General features: G+C 44.4%; 1 protein-coding gene across 9 annotated transcripts in view; it reads left to right on the forward strand.

Moving 5' to 3' along the window:
• DENND1A (DENN domain containing 1A) overlaps positions 1-21,002 on the forward strand; it is a 147,530-nt gene that overhangs the window by 52,016 nt on the left and 74,512 nt on the right. For all 9 annotated transcript variants that reach the window (XM_059864833.1, XM_059864837.1, XM_059864834.1 and 6 more), the window contains exons 6-10: positions 11,495-11,564; positions 12,066-12,146; positions 14,267-14,320; positions 17,865-17,975; positions 20,251-20,351. In XM_059864833.1, coding sequence (XP_059720816.1) covers positions 11,495-11,564; positions 12,066-12,146; positions 14,267-14,320; positions 17,865-17,975; positions 20,251-20,351 — 417 coding nt within the window. The remainder of the gene's footprint in view (positions 1-11,494; positions 11,565-12,065; positions 12,147-14,266; positions 14,321-17,864; positions 17,976-20,250; positions 20,352-21,002) is intronic.

The following is a 21,002-nucleotide window of genomic DNA, read 5'->3' on the forward strand; positions in this document are numbered from 1 at the left end:
AGAATTGTTTTTAATTGAGCAGAAACATGTGGAAGGATCAGGAATATCTCAAGGGATTACAGAAAAATTCCAAATTTGTACTACTTACAGCTTGTGTTTAGAGCGGGGTCTGCTGGGAATAAATGTTAGTTAGTGTGACCTGTGACCTTAAAAACTGTTGACATGGATTTCAGCCAGAAACTGGCCACAGAACTCCTTTGTTAGGCTCATTCATAGCTCCTTGAAAACTCCAGTCAGTGAAAGTTGCCAGCTCGAATCTAAGGAAAGCAGAGCCCTTTTTTTTTCCCTTTTTTTTTTCCCTTTTTTTTTTTTTTTTTTTCTTTTTTTTTTCTTCCCATGCTTTGGAAACAGTGGCCGCCCCTTAACCAGCAAGACTTCTTTAATAGGGCTGCAGGGCTGGGCCCTGATTGGAACTGACAGCTTCCTGGCCCGGGCGTGCCAACTGGCAGGGCCCTGAGCCATGGGACAGACAGACAGACAGACAGACAGCACCGGGGGCTGCGCTGCCCTGCCCTGCCCAGAGCCCTGGGACCTGCTGGGAGAGGGACCCAGAGCCCTGGGACCTGCTGGGAGAGGGACCCACAGCCCTGGGACCTGCTGGGGACAGTCCAGCCCCACAGCCCTGCTGGGGAGGGAAGAAACCCAACCCCACAGTCCTGCCAGTGCCTGCTCTGGGGGAGGAGATGGAGTGTTTATGATGGGGCCTGTTTTATAGTAATTGTCCTGTTGTTTTCTCGAAGTTTCCCTTTTCATTGATTTGGCCAAAATCAATGTTTTACTTCCATATCTGTATGATTCTTTGAAGCCTTGCAGAAGATGTTTGGTAATGGCTGGAAATGCTTGGAACACTTTTTGGACAGTGTGTTTGGTCCTTGAGGTGTATCGACCCCGGAATCCCTGTTCTACTTAAAATGCTTGGGAGATGAAAGCAAATGGCAAACTGCTTCTGTTAGACATGGCAAAGGCCACAAAATCCATGTATAAATCATGGGCAATTGGATCTCTGATTCAAAACTGCAGCAGAATTGTACCTAATGAAAATGTTGCTGTTGAGTCTCTGATGCCTTCATAGATTTTTTTTCACTGTTATTTTTTTATCAGTGGCTTCAGCACTTGCACTGTGTCAGTGAGAGCTGGAGAGCAGAGGTTCCTCAGTTCCTTTGCACGGCCTTTCAGAGGGCAGAGGGGAGGGCAGGCAGGACTCGGAGCTGCAGCCTGACCTCTCACAGAAGCTGGAGTTTCTTACAAGCTGGAACTGGAGCAAACCAGGGCAGCTTTCTGTGCTGGGTGACAGGAAATTGAGCTGCAGTGGCTCAGAGAACGTGCGAACGGCCCGAGGGCGTGTGCGGGGCCAGAGGGGCTCCGGGTGCTGCAGGCATTCTGCCTTAACTTGACATGTTTATAAAACAGTTTACATCTCAAAAGTTGAGGGTTTTTACCCCTGTTGATTCGCTTAAACAGACACTGGCTCTTATTTTCAGTTGCTTGTCAGAATTTTTATGGAAAAGTGATGAACCTAGTGAAGAGGGAGCTTGACATCAATTAAATTTAGCTATCTGCTTTGTGTTTCTTCTTCCTGATACACTGTCTCCAGTACAGCTTTTCCAAACTTCCTGTGGTTTTCCATTATTGTCCTTACAAGTTTTACAAGATAGAGATGAGCTGTTTGAAACTACTGGTCCAGGAAAAGAAGAATAGAATTTTGTATTGCATTTGCTCATTTGTTGTCCTCCATTTCTGTCTCTACCATTAACCATTTTGTAAAGACTTCTTCCAGAAAGCCTGTAAGGCCTAGTACCTTCTCTTGCTCAAGCATCTTTAAACAAAATAATGGTAATTTAAATAAGCTAATGATGCCTTATGGCTGGAGTAGGGGAATTGAAGTCTTTGCTGAAGAAGCTTTGCTCTGTGTGATCAGCTGGTGATGGTGTTTGAACCAAAAGCTCCCCTCTGTTTCTATAATTTTTTTCTCTTACTGTCCACTAGAAATTATTTATGTCCATCTAGTGAGTTTGAAGTTTTATCTGCAGGCTGCACTCAGATGCTGAGTTCATAAGAGGTTATTTGGGTGATATTAGGAAGTTGTTTTTTCCCACTGAACATCTAGATAAACCAGACTGCTCATTGGTAAGAGCAGCCATAAGCTGTACAAAAAAAATTATATGACCTGGGAAGTACTGATATTGGAAATAAATATTAAAAGTCAGAATTTCAATAGTCAAACTTTAGTCTCTCCCTGCTTGTAAATCATGGGTTGCAAAGAATGCCCATACAGTGCTTGGCATTGGAGTAAAGATGCTGATTTTGTGTTTCACTATGTATGTGCATGTACACATTGTTATTCTTAGCTGAAAGTTGAGCAGTTGTCCTTTAACACTGGTGCTTATTTATTTCTTTCTGTGTTGATTCTGGTCCCGAGGCTGAGCTGTGTACTTGCATTAATGTTGTAGTGGGATGAAGTTATCCCACTTGTGAGTTAGTAGCAGGCAGAAGTACAGGGAGTTGTTTACAGGGAGCCCGTGGATTCTGCCTTTCTGTGGAAGCATTCAAGCAGCAAGGCCTGCACAGTCTGTTTGGCACAGTAGCTGCTCTCAGCTGGCCCCGTGCCCTCCTGCTGTTAGGCAGGGCAGAGGATGTGCCAGATCCCGCCTTGTGCCGGAGCAGAGCCTGCCTGCAAATCTGCTTGTAGTTAGCCTGGGGCCTTTTGGCAGCACTCTGCAGCCCATTGATTTAGTTGCAATGCTTTTTCCTTAATATTTTCCATCTGGCCAACAATGACCTATAACGACAGACACAAAACAGAGTTTGAATTATGAGCAGCGTAATTGTGCAAATGCTTCCCAATCTCACTCTAGAACCTGCAGCGATGGGCGCCGCCGCCGCAGGGGCTCCTTGCACGGGGCTGCTGCAAAGGACAAGCCTTGGAGCTCTCGAGTCCCAGAGAAATGTGCACTCCAGTTAAACTGGGAGTGTGTTCCTTTCTTGCTTCTCCTTGCTGTCTGGTGGTCCTGAGCCGGGGGTCAGCTCCCACAGCCTGAGCTTCCTCACGCTCCCCTGCACACGCTGCCAGGGCCAAGCCCTGCCCCGGGGCCCTGGGCCTGGGAGAGAGCGACCCTGGGGCAGGCAGGGCAAGAACGGGAGTATGGAAATGCTCCAGGACATGCAGCAAGGTTTGGGGCCTTGCACTGTCAGGTGTGTTCTGAGCTCCCACCTGCGGCCATGAAATATCAGTGAGAAGGATCACAACAGAGATGTCAATTGTCAGTAATGTAGCACTGCTGGTGGAATTGGATAGAGCTGATTGTACTGCACTCAGTCCAGCCACTACACTGGTCTTTCCTTCTGACCAGACACCAATTTTACTGAATTAATTAGGCCTTCATGTCACGCCTTCTTTCGCTGCTGAACAACTGTAACAGAAGTAATTAAATCATGTCACTTTTTATTACCTTTGGCCCTGGCTGACTGGTTTGGAAACTTCATCTTAGAGCTAATACAAACTGAATTAGTGCATCACCTTGGGGAAAACCCCCTCCCTGGCATCAAAAAGCAGGGAGGAAGTAGTTAAAGTACAAGATGGATAGATCCTCTCTTCCACAAATGGATCACTTTTGGGTTGCTGTCTGAAGGCTTACAAATGCATCTGTCAGGAGCAGGAGCATCCTGTCCCTGCTGACAGATGTGTACAACATTCCCAAAGAGATTACATGGCAACTTCCTCCTTCAAAACTGGAGCTGTGGCAGAGCCCTCGGGTTATGCAGAGGTAATTGGAGACGCTGGGGCTGATCCAGAGGTGGAACTGCTGAGAAAAGCTGCTTGAGTAACTTGTGCACGTTGTTCCAATAGGAACCCTGATCCAGGCACTGTAATCATAGGAGAGAGGCTTTGTGTGGCTTCCTAGAGGCAGAGTTCCCTGGGCTATGCAGGGAGCCCAAATAAAACCCCTCATTTGTAACCCTGGCTGCTTATGAACATGCTTGACAAGGGACATGTCTTCCTCCACACTGAGCATTACCTGCACTAACTGTCCTCAGTGTGATTTAGAATTTATTCCTGTTTGAATATTCAGAGAAAATAATTGTGGGCAGTTTCCTGGTTTAATCATTTGCTTAAGCTGATGGTTAGACAAGAAGTCTCATAAATAAAAATTGGGCTTGCAGGCCAGGAAACAGGCCAAAAAGACTTTTCTGTTAATTAATGTGTCATACATTTTCAGGGATTCTGTGGATAGGTTCATCAGTGGTGTTTCTGCAGGTGAAGATCAAGTACTGTCATTTTATGTGCCTATTTTTACATCTGAATGTTTGCTGTGAATCCTAAACCATCGTCCAGGGTGGGCATAAACAACCTGCACTCAAATATCAGACTCGGACTTGATCTTTGTAGCATTCCTATTGACATCTTGCTCTGCAAGTGCTTGTTTGCTGTAAGGAAGGTGATTTTTACATGCCTAGCCCAGTTCCTTGCATTCTCAAATTATCAGTTGCAAGTACCACAGCGCCGACATAATCATGAATTTTTCACTTGGCTCTTTCAGCTCTGCTTGTGGTTTAACTTTTATGACTTCCTACCAACTTTGCTTATTATTAGGAGCTGTGTGTAGTCCCTCTGAGCATGTGAATATTTCTTCCCTGTGATGAAGCTCCCTCCCTGTGAAGGGAACTGTAAAACCTCTTGCTTCACTTAACTTTGTTTCTTGCCAGTAGGGAACACAAGTGGTTTGGGGAATGCAGAAGAGAGGTGCATGTAATTGATTTCTGCTCTGTTACTGAAATACCCTCATTCCCCAACGTCCTCTGTAGCTGATTTGCCAAAATGCAAGGATTCTCTGTCGTGTCTCAGAACTCACACACAGGTAGCACAAGTACACACCTGATGCTCAGCTTTGACTTTTCAATATGTGGCAAATCCCTTTAGCAGCCGAGCACAGCTGGCTGCTGTGCAGTGGGGCTCTTGAACACAGAGCTGTGTCAAATTCTCCTGTATGAGGCACTCCCCAGGCAGGTGCACAAACCAGGCCTCTTTAAGCAGTTGGGCCTTTATCAGTTGCATACTTCTAAATCATAACAAACACAATTCAACCAACCACCGTGTACCATGATATGAACATGTGATGGGTATAGAATTGTTTATCTGCCTCTAATTCAGCTGAGTCACTTTCCCGTAGTCCCTTCTACCCAGCTGAAGTAGCAGGCCTGAGCCATGGTTTTACCAGGCTAGCAAGGCCCTTCTTTTATAAGGTGTTACTTATGCAACATTTTTCTTCCCTTCAGGAATTTATCTGCTTTACAGATGGTGCCACAAACTCTGTCCCAGGGTGGCTTTGGAGCTCACTGCAGCACGTGCCAGAGCACGGGGCTTGGTGACTGGGGGGGAGCACTTTTGATTTATAATAAAAAGTTCATAATGCTACTGAAATTTCAGCTGAAACTTAGTACTAGAGGGCATAGCTTGACAAGCACATATGATTGGAGTCAGTAATGAAAAGGAGCTGTTTCTCTGGTCAAGGAAAAGGGGTTAATTTGCATTGGGATGAAAAGGCTGTTCAGGATCTACTATTTCAACCTGTGATAGACTTAACAGCAGGCTTTGATCCCCAAATGAAATGTGATGGATTTCAACTGATGCCAGATGTCTCAAACCTAGTGGGATCTCTGATTGTCTGCCACATCTAGAATTCTCTCTTCCAGCACTTTCATGTATGCTTTTAAACGTGGTTTGAGAAGAGAGATTCCTTGACAAGCTAAGCCTTTGGAATCCTCTCTCAGTATTGTCACTTCGGTGGGGATCTTGAGGCTCTCATGCTGTCTAGTGCATCCTGTTTTTTAACATCAAGCTTTCTGTACCAAACTGCTCTACCTCCTTCATAATCAATTTTTTAAAGTCCAGATAATCTAGAGGCAGTATACTCTGTAACTCTTGTCAGTTTAAGGCTGTTCTTTACCCTCTCCATATTTGTTATTTAGAGCATTTTACCCTGGCTGAGTAAAGCCATTGGTCAATGTGTTCCTGTTGGTGTTGAAGGGAACATAACTGTTGATTTTTTTACTCCAAGGATATCTTGTTGCATTTCCTATATCTCACTGTACAGTGCCAAGCCCTTCAGCATCCCCATCTTCTCACCCAGTGGGCTTCCTGAGACACCCTTTGCCCCTGGGTTTAACAAAAGCTTACAGACATAATTGTCAGTGTGTGCTGTAAATGCAAACAAAAGTTTTTCTTATGTCCCTTTATTTCCTGTCACTCCTTCAGTCCTTTGCTCTCAAACATGCTTGAAGTGTCTGTGTTGGTCTCAGACTAAGCAAAGTAAGCACTTGCTGTTGACAATTATTTCTCGAGATGCTCCATAAGATGAGATGCAGTTCTGTGGGGTTTAGTACTTCTAAAATATGTACATGAGTCGTGCTTAAGCTGCATAACTTTATCTGAATCATGGAGTGATCACTCCTGGGTAATAATCAAAGGAAGTGTGTAACAAGAGTGGGGGAAATGCAGGAAGAAAAGATCCCGTGGGGGCAAGGGTGCAGCTGGCTTTGTGCAGTGCAGGAGCACTAACAGTGGGGCAGGCAAACCTAAACAAACAAACAAACAAATAAATAAAAAGCTGATGTTCAAAGGAGGCTGTTGGCTGCTCCTGTGGAAGGTAAGGAAATCTCATCCACATGCACAGGGGTTGCTATGGAGATTTGGGGTGTCTGTGCTTAAGCTCCTGAGTGTGAGAGGGTGTCACCAGACTGAGTCTAGGGCAGAGAATAACGAGGCACTGGGGCCCATGAGGTGTAGGGAAGACACTGGGAAACAGAAGCAGCTGAACTGAGAATTTAGCCTACAGAAATTCCCAAAAGAGCCTAGAGATGCCTTGGTTCTTTCAAATGCATTTTGTAAAGATGCTGCAAGCACTGGGTGACGGAAGGAAAAGAAGGTGGGAAAAAGGATTTAATAGTGTATTCCTGCAAGGAAAATAATAGCATGTGGAGAGTCATCCCTCTCCTGGGCAGGGAAATGGGATTAGTTTTAAAAATTTGTAGGTAATGTCATTTTACTTCATCTTAACTGTAAAAAATTAAGGTGAAATTTAGAAAGAATTAAAATGAGAAATTAATACTTTTAATGAAGGGAAGGAAAAGGTGTTTTGATTATGTGTTTTTGCTATTTAAAGTCATGTTTTCATAGAAGCCCTGAAGAGCACTGTGGCTTGGCAAACATAACTTCATCATTAGAACCATTACTAACCTAAAATAGAATGTGGTTCCATGATTAGGAATACTGCTGGCTGGGGGGAGAATCCTTAGTTGCCAGGTACAGGAGGACCTGTAGAAAGAAGCAATATTGGATTTAATTTTGAATTGCAGAGTTTCATCTTTGAATGCAAGAAATCCTAAGATAGCAAGTCACCAGGAGACTGGAATAACTTTTGATATGTTTTCCATCCTTGCATTTTTTCAAACTCAGTGTTGGGATCCTTCTGAGCTCCTGCTGAGGCTCTGTCGTTTGTCCTGCAGGAATTGAGAGGCACTGTGAGTCAGAAAATGTGTTCTGCTTCACCAGAAACCTTCACTGGGTTCATACACTGAAATGAAAAATGGCAGAAATTAACAACAACGGCAACAACAACAGCAACAACAACAACAACAACAACTATTATTATTATTATTATTATTATTATTATTATTATTATTATTATTATTATTATTATTATTATTATTATTATTATTATTATTATTATTATTTCTCTTTTTTCAATCTGCTGAATCTTCCTTGGGATTTTCAGCTCTCTCCTAACTGTGCTGGAGTTCTGCTGCAGGTTACAGTGATGGTGTGGAGGGGACAGGGAGAGGAGCAGCTGCCCATGTGGCACAGGTCACTCCTGCTGCAGGCTGTCACCCTGCTGGGCTCCAAGGTGACATCACTGCCCCAGCCAAGGACCTGAGCACCAGGGAGTTATTTGTTATCTGTTCTTCAGAGTCCATGAGCTGAGGCACTGGGTGTTTTAGTGGCACATGCAGGAGTAGTGCTGGCAGGAGATGCATTTGGCCTGAGTTTCCTCTTCCTTACACTTTTGTCAGTGAAGTTAGTGATGATGTGTCTATAGTTCATGTAATAACTGAGGTCATGACTGCATTCTGTCTTCTAGGTCACTGTAGATTATTGTGCTGAGCAAAAAGGTCAAGATTTGGGAACTCCATGAAACCAATCCTGGCTAATACAGACAGATTTTGTAAGCCTGTCACCACAGAGAAGTGTGCCCATCTGCAAAATGGAAATGACTGTTCTGTTTTGCAAGGGAGATGGCAGTTGGTTATGCTGTTATCAAAATATATATAGTATGTGTTATAAATAAATACGTGTTAAAAATTCCACTTCTGATCTGTGTGAATGGAAGGAGTAAAAGTTATGTGTGCTTGCAACTCAGTCTAGAGGAGATGCTGCAGATATGTGTTGATGTCAGACTAGTTACTGAGTCCCATGAATTTCAAACAAGAGTTGTGCCTGAGTGCAGCTCAGCCTGTACAGGGCCCAGGAGCTGCTCTGGTGCTCCAGGAGCTGTGAACCAAGGTGGGACTTCACAGCTCCAAAGGTGCCACGGGTTCCCTTCCACAAGTGTTGGCTCTGCTTTTTCATGGTGTCAGCACACCAGTAAATGGAATGCTGGAGCTGGCAATGTTAAACATTACTTTTATAAACAGTTGCTATGGTAATTGGCAAATCTTCATCAATCATTTGAAAAGGCCCCCCTTGCCACTAGGGTTTGCTGCTGCTGCACTGGAATATGGAGAGGTTTTGCTGACAAGGTTCCCAAACCCTGGAGTACTCCCTGGAAGTTGGGTTTGATGAGTCCAGCACTCACAGGTTGGGAATCCTGCTACTGCATCCTCCTTCCTGCTTGCCTGCTACAGCTAACACTGGAAAATCTCTCCTTTCTTATGTTGACTTCACTGGAGATTTACCTTTCCAAGAGTAAGCCAAAAGCTAAGGAAGAGCTGGAGGTGCAGGCTGCCCCTTTGTTTTTGTTCTCTCTGTTCCTGTGCTCAGCCCTGCAGGGCTGGAGCTGGGCGAGGGCCGGCTCCGCTGGCTCGGGGCAGCCTCACTGCAGAGCTTCCCTTCCTTTGCTTAACCTCTGACCTGTGAAAACAAGAGTTAATCAAAACTTCTGAGGGAGCTAAGAGGAAGGGGAAGTGTTTGGTTACAAATTAAATATGAGCAAGTCATAAGCCATAAATCTTCAGTAGTGCTACCAGTTGTGCTACTTAAGGTCCACGCGGTACAGAAAATTTGGGGTTATAAACTCTGCCTGTGTTTCTTTGGAGGGGTGTTTAAAGGCTGCCTTGAGGATTTGCTTTCTGTAAGAAAAACAATCCACATCTAGAAACAAATTCAGATAACTGTATTTCTTAGGGGATTGTTTTAGATTTTTTTTCAACTTTAAGTGGTCACAGTTTGGTCTAATAAAAGCAGAACTGTTTTATTCTTGAGTCGTCAACACATGGATTTAGTGATGAAGTAAGAGTGTTGAAGATGGCAGGATAAATTAACTTTCTAATGTATCCAGAAATTTTGGGATGAGAGAGATCCTGAATTGTGTACTGACAATGGAGGGGGGGAAAGCTGAAGTGAGATTGTCTGCATAATTTGCACAATTTTGTGGTGGGTTTGTCTTTGTTTGTCTTGCCCCTCTCTTGAGCAAGAGCCCCGCAGATCCCCGTGTGTGTGGAGGGATGAGTTCTGCTTCAAACACCAGCTCATTTCCTCAGATTCCAAACTGTGACACTGTCCTCAGAATGGGAAGTTATTCTCAAAATAGAAAAAGAAGCAGTTATGATGAGATGCTAACCCATCATTTGGAAACAAGGAGGAGTGAATGTTAAAAAAAGGACAATAGGTTCATCAGGGGATACTGGGGAAGAGAAGGGAAAGTCACAAGGGTAGCAGAAATGCTTCTCTGGGGGGGGGTTGTTGCTGTTTTGACATTGTGTGGATACGAGATGTATCTGGGCTGTTTTTATTGGAATCATAGAGGCTCTTTCCTAGGGCCCACTAAAAATGTAAAGTTGGTTTGGGTTTATTCTCATGGCTGGAGCCTGCAGCTGTGCCATGTGGGGTGTGTGCTGGTAATGCAGGAAGGCCCTGGGAGCTGCAGGGAGGCTCAGCAGCAGGCACAGGCCCTGGCAGGGCAGCTGGGGGAGCTCTGAAGGACACCCAGGACCTGTCCCCGTCTGGGGGCTCAGCATTGCCCCCTTGGGTCCCTGCTCCAGCTCCCCTGGGCCCTGGGGAGGGGGAGGCCTGGGGGAACCTGCCTTTGTTTTCCTCTCTTACCAGACGTGGCACGCAGACATTGGGAGCACAGTGATGGTTTTAAGGACTCGTTTTAACTCTGTAAATGTGTTTTTCTGGCCAAGTCCCTGAGCGATTAGGTGGAACTTTTAATGGTGCCTCTGTGGAAGCAGCTTTGGTTTCCCACTGCCAGGGAGCTTTCTGCCTTCCTGCTTTTCTGTCTTCTCAAACTCTTTTGATGGATGCCTTGCAGGGATTTGTTTACCAGGTTCTTAATCTCTACTTAGCAGATATGTTTGGAGAGGATTTCTTGTTACTCTTGTAATGGCTTTTAACTCTGCTGAAGTTTATTTAACTAAACAGAAAGAAAGAAACTTATCTTCTACCTAATCCTTCTGGATTGTTTACAATATAATGTCAAACTTAAATGCTGTTTAAAGTGGTAATTGTCTGTCTTCCTGCTCTATTCGAATACACACTCTGGGAAGATGTTTGGAGCGTATTAATTTAAATGATAATACTGTCATATAACATGAAAAGTTAAGTTGCTTATCAGTATATTTTGATAAGCTACTTACATTTTACAGTAGCATTTGCAGGCTTCAAACAAACGCTAATGATGGAGTGCCAGTCACTTTGTCTGTCTCATAGAGAGCTTCTCACCTCATTTATCACCAGAGCTGCACAGCCAGGGACCACAGGGCACTCCATTCCTTACAGCTGTCAGGATGTAGTCATATTTTATAAAAACTTTAAATCCTGTCTAACTATATCAAAATAGAATCCATTTGCTTCAGAAAGCAGCTGTGATTAAAGAGCATCAGGGAATGCATCTCTGGTTGGGAGAGGGATTGCAGTACAGAACTGTGCCATGAGAGCAGGGCACAGAATCCCACCAAAGCTGCAGGGAAAAGGAGCATCCTCACTGTCTTACTTTGTGGAGGGGAGATGTAAAGTAAATGAAAAAGATGTCATTTTTCTGCATGTTCCCCTTTTAATTTTGTTTCTTCCTCTCTCTTGGAAGTTTTGTGCACGTACTGAAGGTGAAGTTTCTGTTTGACTGAAGCAAGGGCCAGGCCAAATACAGTGATGGAATGAGGTTTTAAAACAATTAAAGACTGAGATACCGATTATTCAATTTTCAAAGTCCACTTGTATTGGGATTCAAACCAAAATAACTGTCTTTTCTTTTTTTTTTTTCATTTTTCTTTTTCATTCCAGTTACCTCCCGTGGTTTGAAGTCTTTTATAAACTGCTCAATGTCTTGGCAGATTATTCAGCAAAAGGACAGGTATTATTCTAAAATACTGACCCTCCTTTTCCTATCCCAATATCAAATGAATGAGGGTGAGAGGATGAAAGAAGCTGTTTGAAGAAGTGCTTCTATCAGAGATGACCATGTGAATTATTAATCTGTATGATGCAGTGTTACAGAAGATCATATTCAGCTTGGCAAGTGCCTCTGAAAAATAAATACACATTTAATTTTCTTTTTGAAAAAGATAAAGGTGGCTGTGGATCCGACCCAAGTCCCTGCAGTCACCCCTGCTGGCTTTCCTGACTCCCTGAGCTGTGTTCAGCACAGTTCTGTAATTCTGCAGTTCCCACATTGCAGAGTCCCACTGGTCTCTGCCAGCTGTCTGATCCACGTTTATCATGGGCAGTAAAAGTAGATCTGATCTTGCAAACAGAAAATGTTTACCCACCCCTCTGGCCTACCCTGCCCTTCTGCCTTGGGGTTTACCTGGTGCAGCAGTGTTTGCTCAATATTCCTGGTTTATTCTCATTTCAGGATAGTCAGAGGAGTGAGCTCCTAGAAACATTTCATAAACTCACCATCCCTGAGCCAGGAACCTCTGTTCATCTTGGAGTGGTAAGTGTGGGGGGGAGATGTAGACCAAGGTGTTTAATATTCATTCCATGTCATACGAGAGGAATGTCAAAAGCAATCCTCTCTCCTGGAGCTTGCACACAGGTGGTGTTTTCCTGTGAGGGGCTGTGAAATTCCCTTTTCACAACTGGGCCCTCTGCTTCCCTCTCCCTAACCTCAGATGTCTTTGAAATGCAGTTGATTGGAGGAAGGCAGTGTGTATTCCCCTGGGAATGTCTCACCATATCCTGGGTGACCTGCAGGAGGTCAGGAGCACCAACAGGACATTTATTGCCCACACTTCTGCACAGCTCCTGGCCCTGCGAGTTTGAAGGGTGAGCAGGTGGGAAGCAAACAGGCACTTCCCTGTCACAGGGAGTATTAACTGCTCATCACATTTCCTGGTTCCTTCTCTTCCTTCCCTCTGCCTCAAAAAACCTCACACAACAAAGAATTTATTTCATTTTTCTATTTTGTGAGAAAATTAAGCAAAGCACACTGACAGTATAGATGTGGGATTTTATTGGTAGGATTGTATTTTGGATTTAATCTTTTGGGGATTTTGTCTTCATTTTAGCAGCACAGCCTTGTGCAGTGCTCACACTGCAGATGCTCCTTGCTGCTGCTGCCAGTTGAGAGTTCATGTGGACCCTCCTGGGAAGTCTCCCTTGCATTTCCTTTACTCCTCTTAAAGCACTTTCTGGCAAGAAGCAGCTCATGCCCCTTGCTCCCCCCAAGGCTGGCAGTGCCCAGGGGGCAGCTGTGTGGCCCTGCTGGTCCCAGCTGGCCCTGGACACGTCCCCAGCCCCTCCAAGACCCCTCTTGAGGAGCAGCATTTCTGTTTAGGGGATGAGCTGTCTCCCAAGGCCAGGGGCAGTGGGGATATTCCAGTTTTTTCATACCAGTGGTTCCAAGGAATGCTGCCTGTCTCCCCTTGTCTCAGACATTTCATGGGCAATGGAGCAAGAAAGGATAGAAAAAAGCAGCCCAGGGAGCATGTCCTTGTGATTTTATTTGGGCTGTTTCTGAGCCCATTGCGGGGTCACAGCGAGGCTCCTCTGGGTGGTGCAGCTCTGAGTGCTGTTCCTCTGCCTTGGCATTGTTTGCAACCAAACCTAACCAAACCTAAGCAAACCTAACCAAACCTAACCAAAGCAAAGCAGTGAAGCATCAGAAAACAAAACTTGTGTTTCCCATTTAAAACACAGTTCTCTCCATTCAGTGGAGCTGTGGTCCCTGCCTGCTATTTCAGGTTACAGCCTGATCAGGAAGCACTGAGATGGCTGAGATTTGTGTGCAAGAGAATTGTGCCAATTGTGGAGCTATGCCAAGGATGGAACAGCCTTTAAGGCTTCAGCCAGTAATTAATAAGTAGCCCTAAGACAAATTGGGAAAATCTTAAAAATGATATGAATTGTATACAAGTCCCATTGTCTCCTTTCCAAAGCCCTGACCAAGGATCATGCAAATCATCTGTGCTCAGACTGGGAGCTGCAGTGAACCTGGGCTCCTGGAATGCAGACAGTTAAAAATACTGAACAATGTAATAGATTATGAACATGTGAGAGCAATATGGTCTTTCAAAATGGGCTTTTAGGGTGTATAAAAGTGACCTAGAACTTTTCAGTATTTCCCAGGTAAGCAGGCATTGAACCTTGGAAAGAATTTCCCAGAGCATTTCCATAGGTTCCCCCTTGACTGGAATGAACCTCTCTGGTGCTGTGAGGCACAGGAGGCCCTGCCTGCTGCTGCTTCCTGAAGTCCATCCTGCCGTGGGCTGCCCAAAGACAGCTTGAGTTACAGCCTGCCTGGAGTTTCCTTGGCATCTGTCACAGCCACTGTCAGCCTGTCTGTGGCAGCAGCTCTGAAGAACAAAACCATGGAATAAAACTTTGCAGGAGCATTTGATACTTTCTGTCTCCCTGCATTTCCTGTTGCCCCTGTGATCTGGGAACCCAGCCTGTGGAATCCAGGGCAGAGAGCTCAGGCTGGTGGTTGGTAACGAAGGTTCTGTCATTTTTACTTAGCTGAGCAACTGCTGTTCCTGCTGATACCAATACCAAGCAATACATTTAGATTGCTTTCAACATTATTGAAATAATCAATATTTGCTCTTTTTGTAGCACTCTTACTTTACTGTGCCTGACACCAGAGAGCTTCCCAGTATACCTGAAAATGTGAGTATTTGGGAGGACCCTACACTTTATTGTTTCTCTTTAATGTCAGCAGCTACATAGATGACAAATATTGCTCTGTTTGGGATAGGTTTTATTCTGTAAAATACTGAGCATTCAGGAGCTGACAGTCTGCACGTGTGATTACAAGCTGGACTGTGTGAAGAAGGTACTGATGGGCAGATTGATGTGGATAAAACAGCAGTTCTGCTAACCCTTCACTTCCACCCCTCTGGAAGAACGACCTGAGAGAGCAGGGAAAATGCTCTGCTTGCTAGATCTAGGCTCCTGAGAATGCCAGGCACACCTGAGCCCTTCAGAGCCACTTTTTGGGAGACTTTTTAAGCCTCACACAGTCACGTGTGTTCCAGCCTGGCTCAGCCTTCCAGGCAGATGATAAGTCTGTGGGGAGACAATGCTGGCATTTGCTTCTCTTAAATACTCTTTAATGTGCTCCTGCTCTGTCTCAGCCAAACTCCTGTGCCTGACATCTCAGTTTTCTTCCCTGAGCATTTTGCGGTCGGTCTCAGCATCACATCCTTCAGCTGATGGCATGAAAGGAAAAAGGGAATCATCAAGACATTCCATCTCATTTGTGGGTGATTTGTATAGCAGATAGCATTCGGGGCTTTTTGTTTGCCTTTCAAAACACTGTTGCTGGTTTTTCTGTGTTGCAGACTCTTCATACTGACACATATTCTGACAGGAAATTTAATAGATGTGCTCTTTCTTCTGAGGTGCTTTATTTGTGTGCAAATATGATATGCTGGGTGTAATTCAGGAATCAGTTCCTGAGTCTAAACCAGCCATCAAATCGTGTCCTAATACACAGAATTATAAAATCCCAGAATGATTTGTTTGGAAGGGACCTTAAAGCCCATCCAGTGCCACCCCGTGCCATGGGCAGCAGCACCTTCCACTATCCCAGGGTTGTGTCATTTCTCTGGAGGTTTTTATCTACCTGTTAAAGCAACTTTCCTGTGGAAGTGGAACATACTAGGGAATAATACAAGGAGATTAAATGGGCATAGTCTGCCGTATTTTAATCAATTTATCTGATTTATTAAAAGTTCCACACATCTTACCAGGAATTGCATTTAAAACACATATTAGCAAAAGTTTTAGTGGTGCCAAACTTCAAAGTTGGATGTGATGATGAGTGGAGAGCTGCAGAGAGCTCTGTTTGGAATGTTAACAAACCTCTTGGAATTACCTGACTTTGGGTCAGATCAATGTGTTTAATGAGTCCCAGAGCCATTTGGGCACTTTTCTGTGACAGCAGTACATTCCCTGCTTCAGGAGATGTGTAAATGCAGAGTGACTTCAGAAGTAAATGGGGCTGGTTGCAGAAAATACAGTGCAAGACTGAAATTCCTGGTACTGGCTGTTGTGTTTCAGAAGCAGGTATGTTAACAGGCTGAAGTGATGGCATTTTCTTGGGTATGATATCCTCTGTATTTTTGTATCAGTCCATCTTCCTCTTCAGACAGTGGTGGAAGAGAAGAAGTGATCTTTAATCTCAAAGTCAGCGTAGTCAGTGTGTGTTTATTGATATTTGATAGCAGATGATCAGAGGGATGATTGGGCTGGGAATAAACTTTCAAAGGAGTGTGAGGGAGCTTTGTAGCGCTCTTGGTGAATTTTGAGAGGGGTGGGGATAGCTGTTCTGAAAATCCCCCTTTTTACTGCCCCAAGAAAGGTTTAAATCCTAGGAAGCCAAATATATAACAATTACCCTGCAAACTGGAACGCTTTCATTTGTATTTATTTAACTCATTCATGGTTTTGTCACTTACGAGACATGTCTTTCAAAATACATGTGTAAGTCCCAATTTCAGCTTCAGAGCTGACAGCTTTCTTATAAATACAACTTCGAGGGAACACGTGAATCTCCTCAGTACCAATACATTTCCATGCAGCCCACATGGTTCCCAGGTGTCCTTGGCAAATCTCGGAGAGCAGACAAGACAGAAACCTTATAAATCTTTCCATCTGAAGGTACATTTGTGTGTCATGTCATCACAATAAACTCGATGCAAGAACAATTGCAAATCAAGTCCCCACGTCTCTTTTCCTCTTGCAGTGGAGGCTGTTGCCTCAAAGGGATCCGTGTGGAGCAGGGCTGCATCCTCAGGCTGGATGCAGGGACTGTGTGCTGCTTTTGCTGTGCCCCTGAGTTGGGTGGCATCAAAGGGAGTTCAGGGCTCCTTAAAAATTCTTTTCATTCCCACTATTAGCAGGAATCGTGTCGTCACGCGCTGTGTTTTGGTGTGGTGGAAGGGTGGGTGAGAGGGGGAAGAAGAGCCTAGAGAAGACAGCTTATGTTTAGACAAAAATATCATGTTAATCAGCACAGATGGGATGAGAAATACAGAAAAAGTACATGATAGTTTAATAGGTTTTTGGCAAAATGTGTTGGCTTTTTTTTTTCTCCTTTGACTGTACCTGTCTGTGGCTCCAGCTCTGCTGTAACAAAGACCTGAATGATTGTTTTATTTTACATGTTTGAAGCCAACCATAATGAGCTCAGTTTTTATCCCTCTACATACTGGTACCAAAGTCTCCCAAATACAATGCTTAATTTTCCTTCAGCTCTTTGTGTTTGGATGGCAAGCTGGGGAACATATTTTTGCACAGTATGAAGCATCTTGGCAGACTTCTCAGGCCAAGTATCTTGGATCTGTCAAAAGTGCTAATAGGCTTTGTTGAGCTTCTTTAAGTTTCTAAATCATATTTGCTTTTTGCTTTTCTGCACTTTTTTATTTAAGGATGATTAAGATTGCACTTGAATTCATGACTAATCTAATTTTTCTCTCACATGTGCTTTTTGTATAAGGCTGTCTTTATCCTGTAGCAACCCTTTCATGTCTGTAAGAAGCTATTTGGAAACAAATTCCCTAATTCAGCATTTTTGGGTATTACCTTTTCCTCCACCTCGCCCCTTTTCTTTAATTTCTGTGTTTCAAGAAGTGAAGTGCTCAGAGAGAATTCCCTTCCTGCTTCCTCAGCCTGCCAGGGAAGAGCTCCTGTGTCCCCCCCAGGGATGTCCGAGCGGCCGCAGTGAGGGCTCAGTTCGGACAGCTGGGTTTGTGTGTGTGAAATGACCAGATGTGTTCCCAGTAGTCAGAACTCTTTTAGCACAGGCTGAGCTCACAACTGAATTTGGTGTACTAGAGTTGGCCTCTGAGAGCTGCTTTTAGTTTTGGGATGTGGGTTTTTGGTACTTTATCAGGCAGCTTCGAAGTCTCCATAAAAGTGACAGAACTTTTTTTTTTTCTTGGAGAAGTATCTTGTATTCAAAAGCTCTGTGTGAAACATCCTCTCTTTTTTTACTCCAAGACCCAGCTTTCCAAAACTTAGGGGAGATACTGCAGTTAGAAAGGCTTCTACCATAAGATGAAATCCTGCTTTCTTTTGTTAAGCCACGTACTGGATTACACAATAGAAGGATGAAATCTCTTTGGTTTGGGTTTTTTTTTGTTTTTTTTGGTAAGGACACTTGGTTTTGTAATATCACGAGTCAAAAATGATTTTTCTCTCTCCCCAGAGAAATCTGACAGAGTATTTTGTAGCAGTTGATGTCAACAACATGCTGCATCTCTACGCCAGTATGCTGTACGAGCGCCGCATCCTCATTTGCTGCAGTAAGCTGAGCACTGTAAGTAAAACACAAGAACTCCTCTATTGACACTATTTCATTTCTTTTCATTACAGTCATATGTAGGAAATTAACTGATTACCTCCAGGTCTGTCTTTCAAGCTCAGTTATGCAGCCCCAGCTCAGTTCTGTGCTCAGTTCTTGTTGTGAGGATTTTGTGGAACTTCTGTTGGCCCCTGACGTTCAAAAGAAGTTTTTGGGTACAGGCATTTTTGTGGCTGTTTGGTACATGAATGTTCAAAGACTTATGCCATAGTGAAGTCCTTTATTCAAAATTTATTTGACAGGGGAAAAAAAAAGATAAATGACACTGTCAAATGGATATTCCAGTGACCTCTCCTGGGTGGACCAGAGGAGTGGGCTAAAGTACATTGGCAGTGCACAGTTTTGCAGTTGTGTTTGATAAGGTTTAGTCTTAATGCTCCTTAGGCTCTGTCAAGTGTCTGAGAGATGAAAGCTGCTGAATATTCTAGAGTACTCTCTTCTAAAAATGGCTGGAGATCAAAACAAGCACAGGGCTTGATTCAGTTCAAAGTTTTGTGTTATGCATTTCAAGGTTTAGCAGTCAATAAGATTGTGATTTTCTTTATGAAAGCAAATGCTCTGTGGTCATGTTTGCTCTGTAAATGGCTATTGATTGCTTTCCTTTGTCAGTGCTGAAGATGGTTTAACTAATTTTGGTTTCTAGTGCTGTGGGCTGAGCACTCGAGCAGTCCTGGCTGAGGCAGAGCTGCCATTCCCATTTCCTGGGGCTGTAGCTGGTGTCTGGCTGTACGACCAGACCTGCTTGGTGCTTGAGATTCAAACTGCTCCATGGTATTGTGAGTGCTCTGCTAGGCTGGAGCCATGTCCACAAACCCTCGTAAGGATGGTCTGTCAGCACAGGGCAGAGAAATGAGAGGAGTACGACCTCAGACTTCATCCCAGAATAACTATCACAATATCATTTTGAAAGTAAGTGAAAGGGGAATTATAATAGCCTCTGGCACCTAATAACAATTATTAATAATGTTTACCATCAATCCCACACTTAACTGAAAGCATTTAAGTATCATAAAGTTTAATACCATAGAAAACTTGTAAAATCTTAACTTCTTTATCTGCCACATGTTCTGTGTCCTCACTACTAAAATAAGGAAAATTCCATCCAGGTCTGGTAATGGAATAAAATGAAGGAGAGGTGTTTATTTCAGCAACCTACAGAATGAAAAGAACAGTAAATGATCAGAGAGGAGGGAAGAAGAGATGGGCTGCCCAAAGCTTTTCAGAGGTTGTGTGGTTGGTTGGTTTAATCTCTCCCTTTGTGACAGAGCCTGGAAAGAGGAATTACTTACCTGTCACTGTGCCTTCCTTAATGAGCCAGTTCACAAGTGGGGCTGGGTTTTTTTCCTCTCTTTCTGCTATTTCTCTTCCTTTTGCCTCTGTCCAAGATAAAAGCACGTCTGGTTCTTGGGAGGGAGGGGTATTCATACTGTGTGTCCTTAGCTTACAAGTTTCTCCCTAAACTGCTGGCAGATTGGAGTGACAGTGTCAGGCAGGTTTGAGGAGCTGGGCCAGAGCCAGCGGTTGCCGCTCGCCGTTCCAGCCCAGGAACATTCTCTGCTCCCAGCCTGTGCTTGGCAGTGCCAAGACCTTGTCCCTGGAAAGGAACCAACCCCCCCAGTCCCCGAGTGCAGCCAGCCTGGGGGGCTGCTCAGGGGCTGCTGCCTTTGTTTGGAGCTTTTAGCTTTTAGCACAAAAGTGGAAGGGACCTGTTTGCAGTTCATTTCTGATGCGTTGGGAGACAGCTTCAGACTTAGGGCTTGAATTTAATACCAGGTAAGAGAGAGAAAATGAAACCACCCTGGGTAGAAAGGCTTTTATGGTGGAATGAATTCTGTGCTACAAAACACGATCTCAAATTCAAATTTTGATTTTAAATATCCTTATATCCTTAATTGAATAAGATTTAGAGGTAACTGAACAAAGCTGTGTTTTTTAGCTATTTTATAAACCATATGTAGTGAACCTATGGAGGAATTATAGCTCTTTGCTTGGGTTTTGTTCTTCTTCTCTACAAATGGAAATGCAGATAATTTCTCAAAATGTTAAAGCAGGTATTCCTGTAAGTTTCATGCATATTCTGTGATCTAACTGCTGGAGGAAAGCAGTGCTGTGTATTTTCTAATAAAGCATTGATAGGAAAGCAGAATTGATTCTTTACTTTCTTGCCCCAGGTTTACCATTTGAAGCTGGGGGTTTGTCTCTCTCACGCCGCGGTTTCTCTGTGTTTCAGTTAACTGCCTGCATCCATGGGTCTGCAGCCATGCTCTACCCCATGTTCTGGCAGCACGTTTACATTCCTGTCCTGCCCCCACATCTCCTGGACTACTGCTGGTAAGGCCCTGTGTGTGTGTGGGGGTGTGTGGGTGTATGTGCAGTCCCTGGGGCTGTGTCCTGAGGGGGGTGTGTGTCCCTCAGGCCACAGCCCTGGGCACATGGCTTAGGGTGAGGGCGAAGCTGCTCCTGGGGATCCAGCTGGATAACCAGCACTGAGTGAAGGCCTGGAAACCAAATTGTGCAGCTTGAAAGGAAGTTTGCTCCTGTGCAGCTGATTTAAATATTGTGTGTGCCTGTGTCAGGAATCTAAAGAGTTATCTGCTGAGGAAATGAGCCTTCCCTGGCTCCCTGCACAGGAAGGGCAGGTCCCAGTCATTTGCAGTGCCAGCAGGTGCCTGTCCCTGGATAATGGGCTTCTCACGTGTAATTAACACTTGGAGAGGCTGCCCCAGCTCCCCTCGGGTCCCTGCTGCTCCAGGGCTCAGATCGGTTTTTCATGGGCTTCCTGACAAAGGCAGGGCCAGAGGGTGAAAAAGCAAACCCTGGGGCAGGAGAGAAAGCCAGGAGTCACTGAGCATCACCGAGGGGATTCTTTGGTGGCCAACACCCAGCCATGGCAGGAGACAGCCAGGCTCTGGGCAAAGAATGATTTCAAAATGTACAACTGTTAGGCAGCTCACAAATGGAACAACTGATTTCCTTGCCCAG

The sequence above is a fragment of the Haemorhous mexicanus genome, chromosome 21 (assembly GCF_027477595.1).
Source record: "Haemorhous mexicanus isolate bHaeMex1 chromosome 21, bHaeMex1.pri, whole genome shotgun sequence".
NCBI lineage: Eukaryota > Metazoa > Chordata > Aves > Passeriformes > Fringillidae > Haemorhous > Haemorhous mexicanus.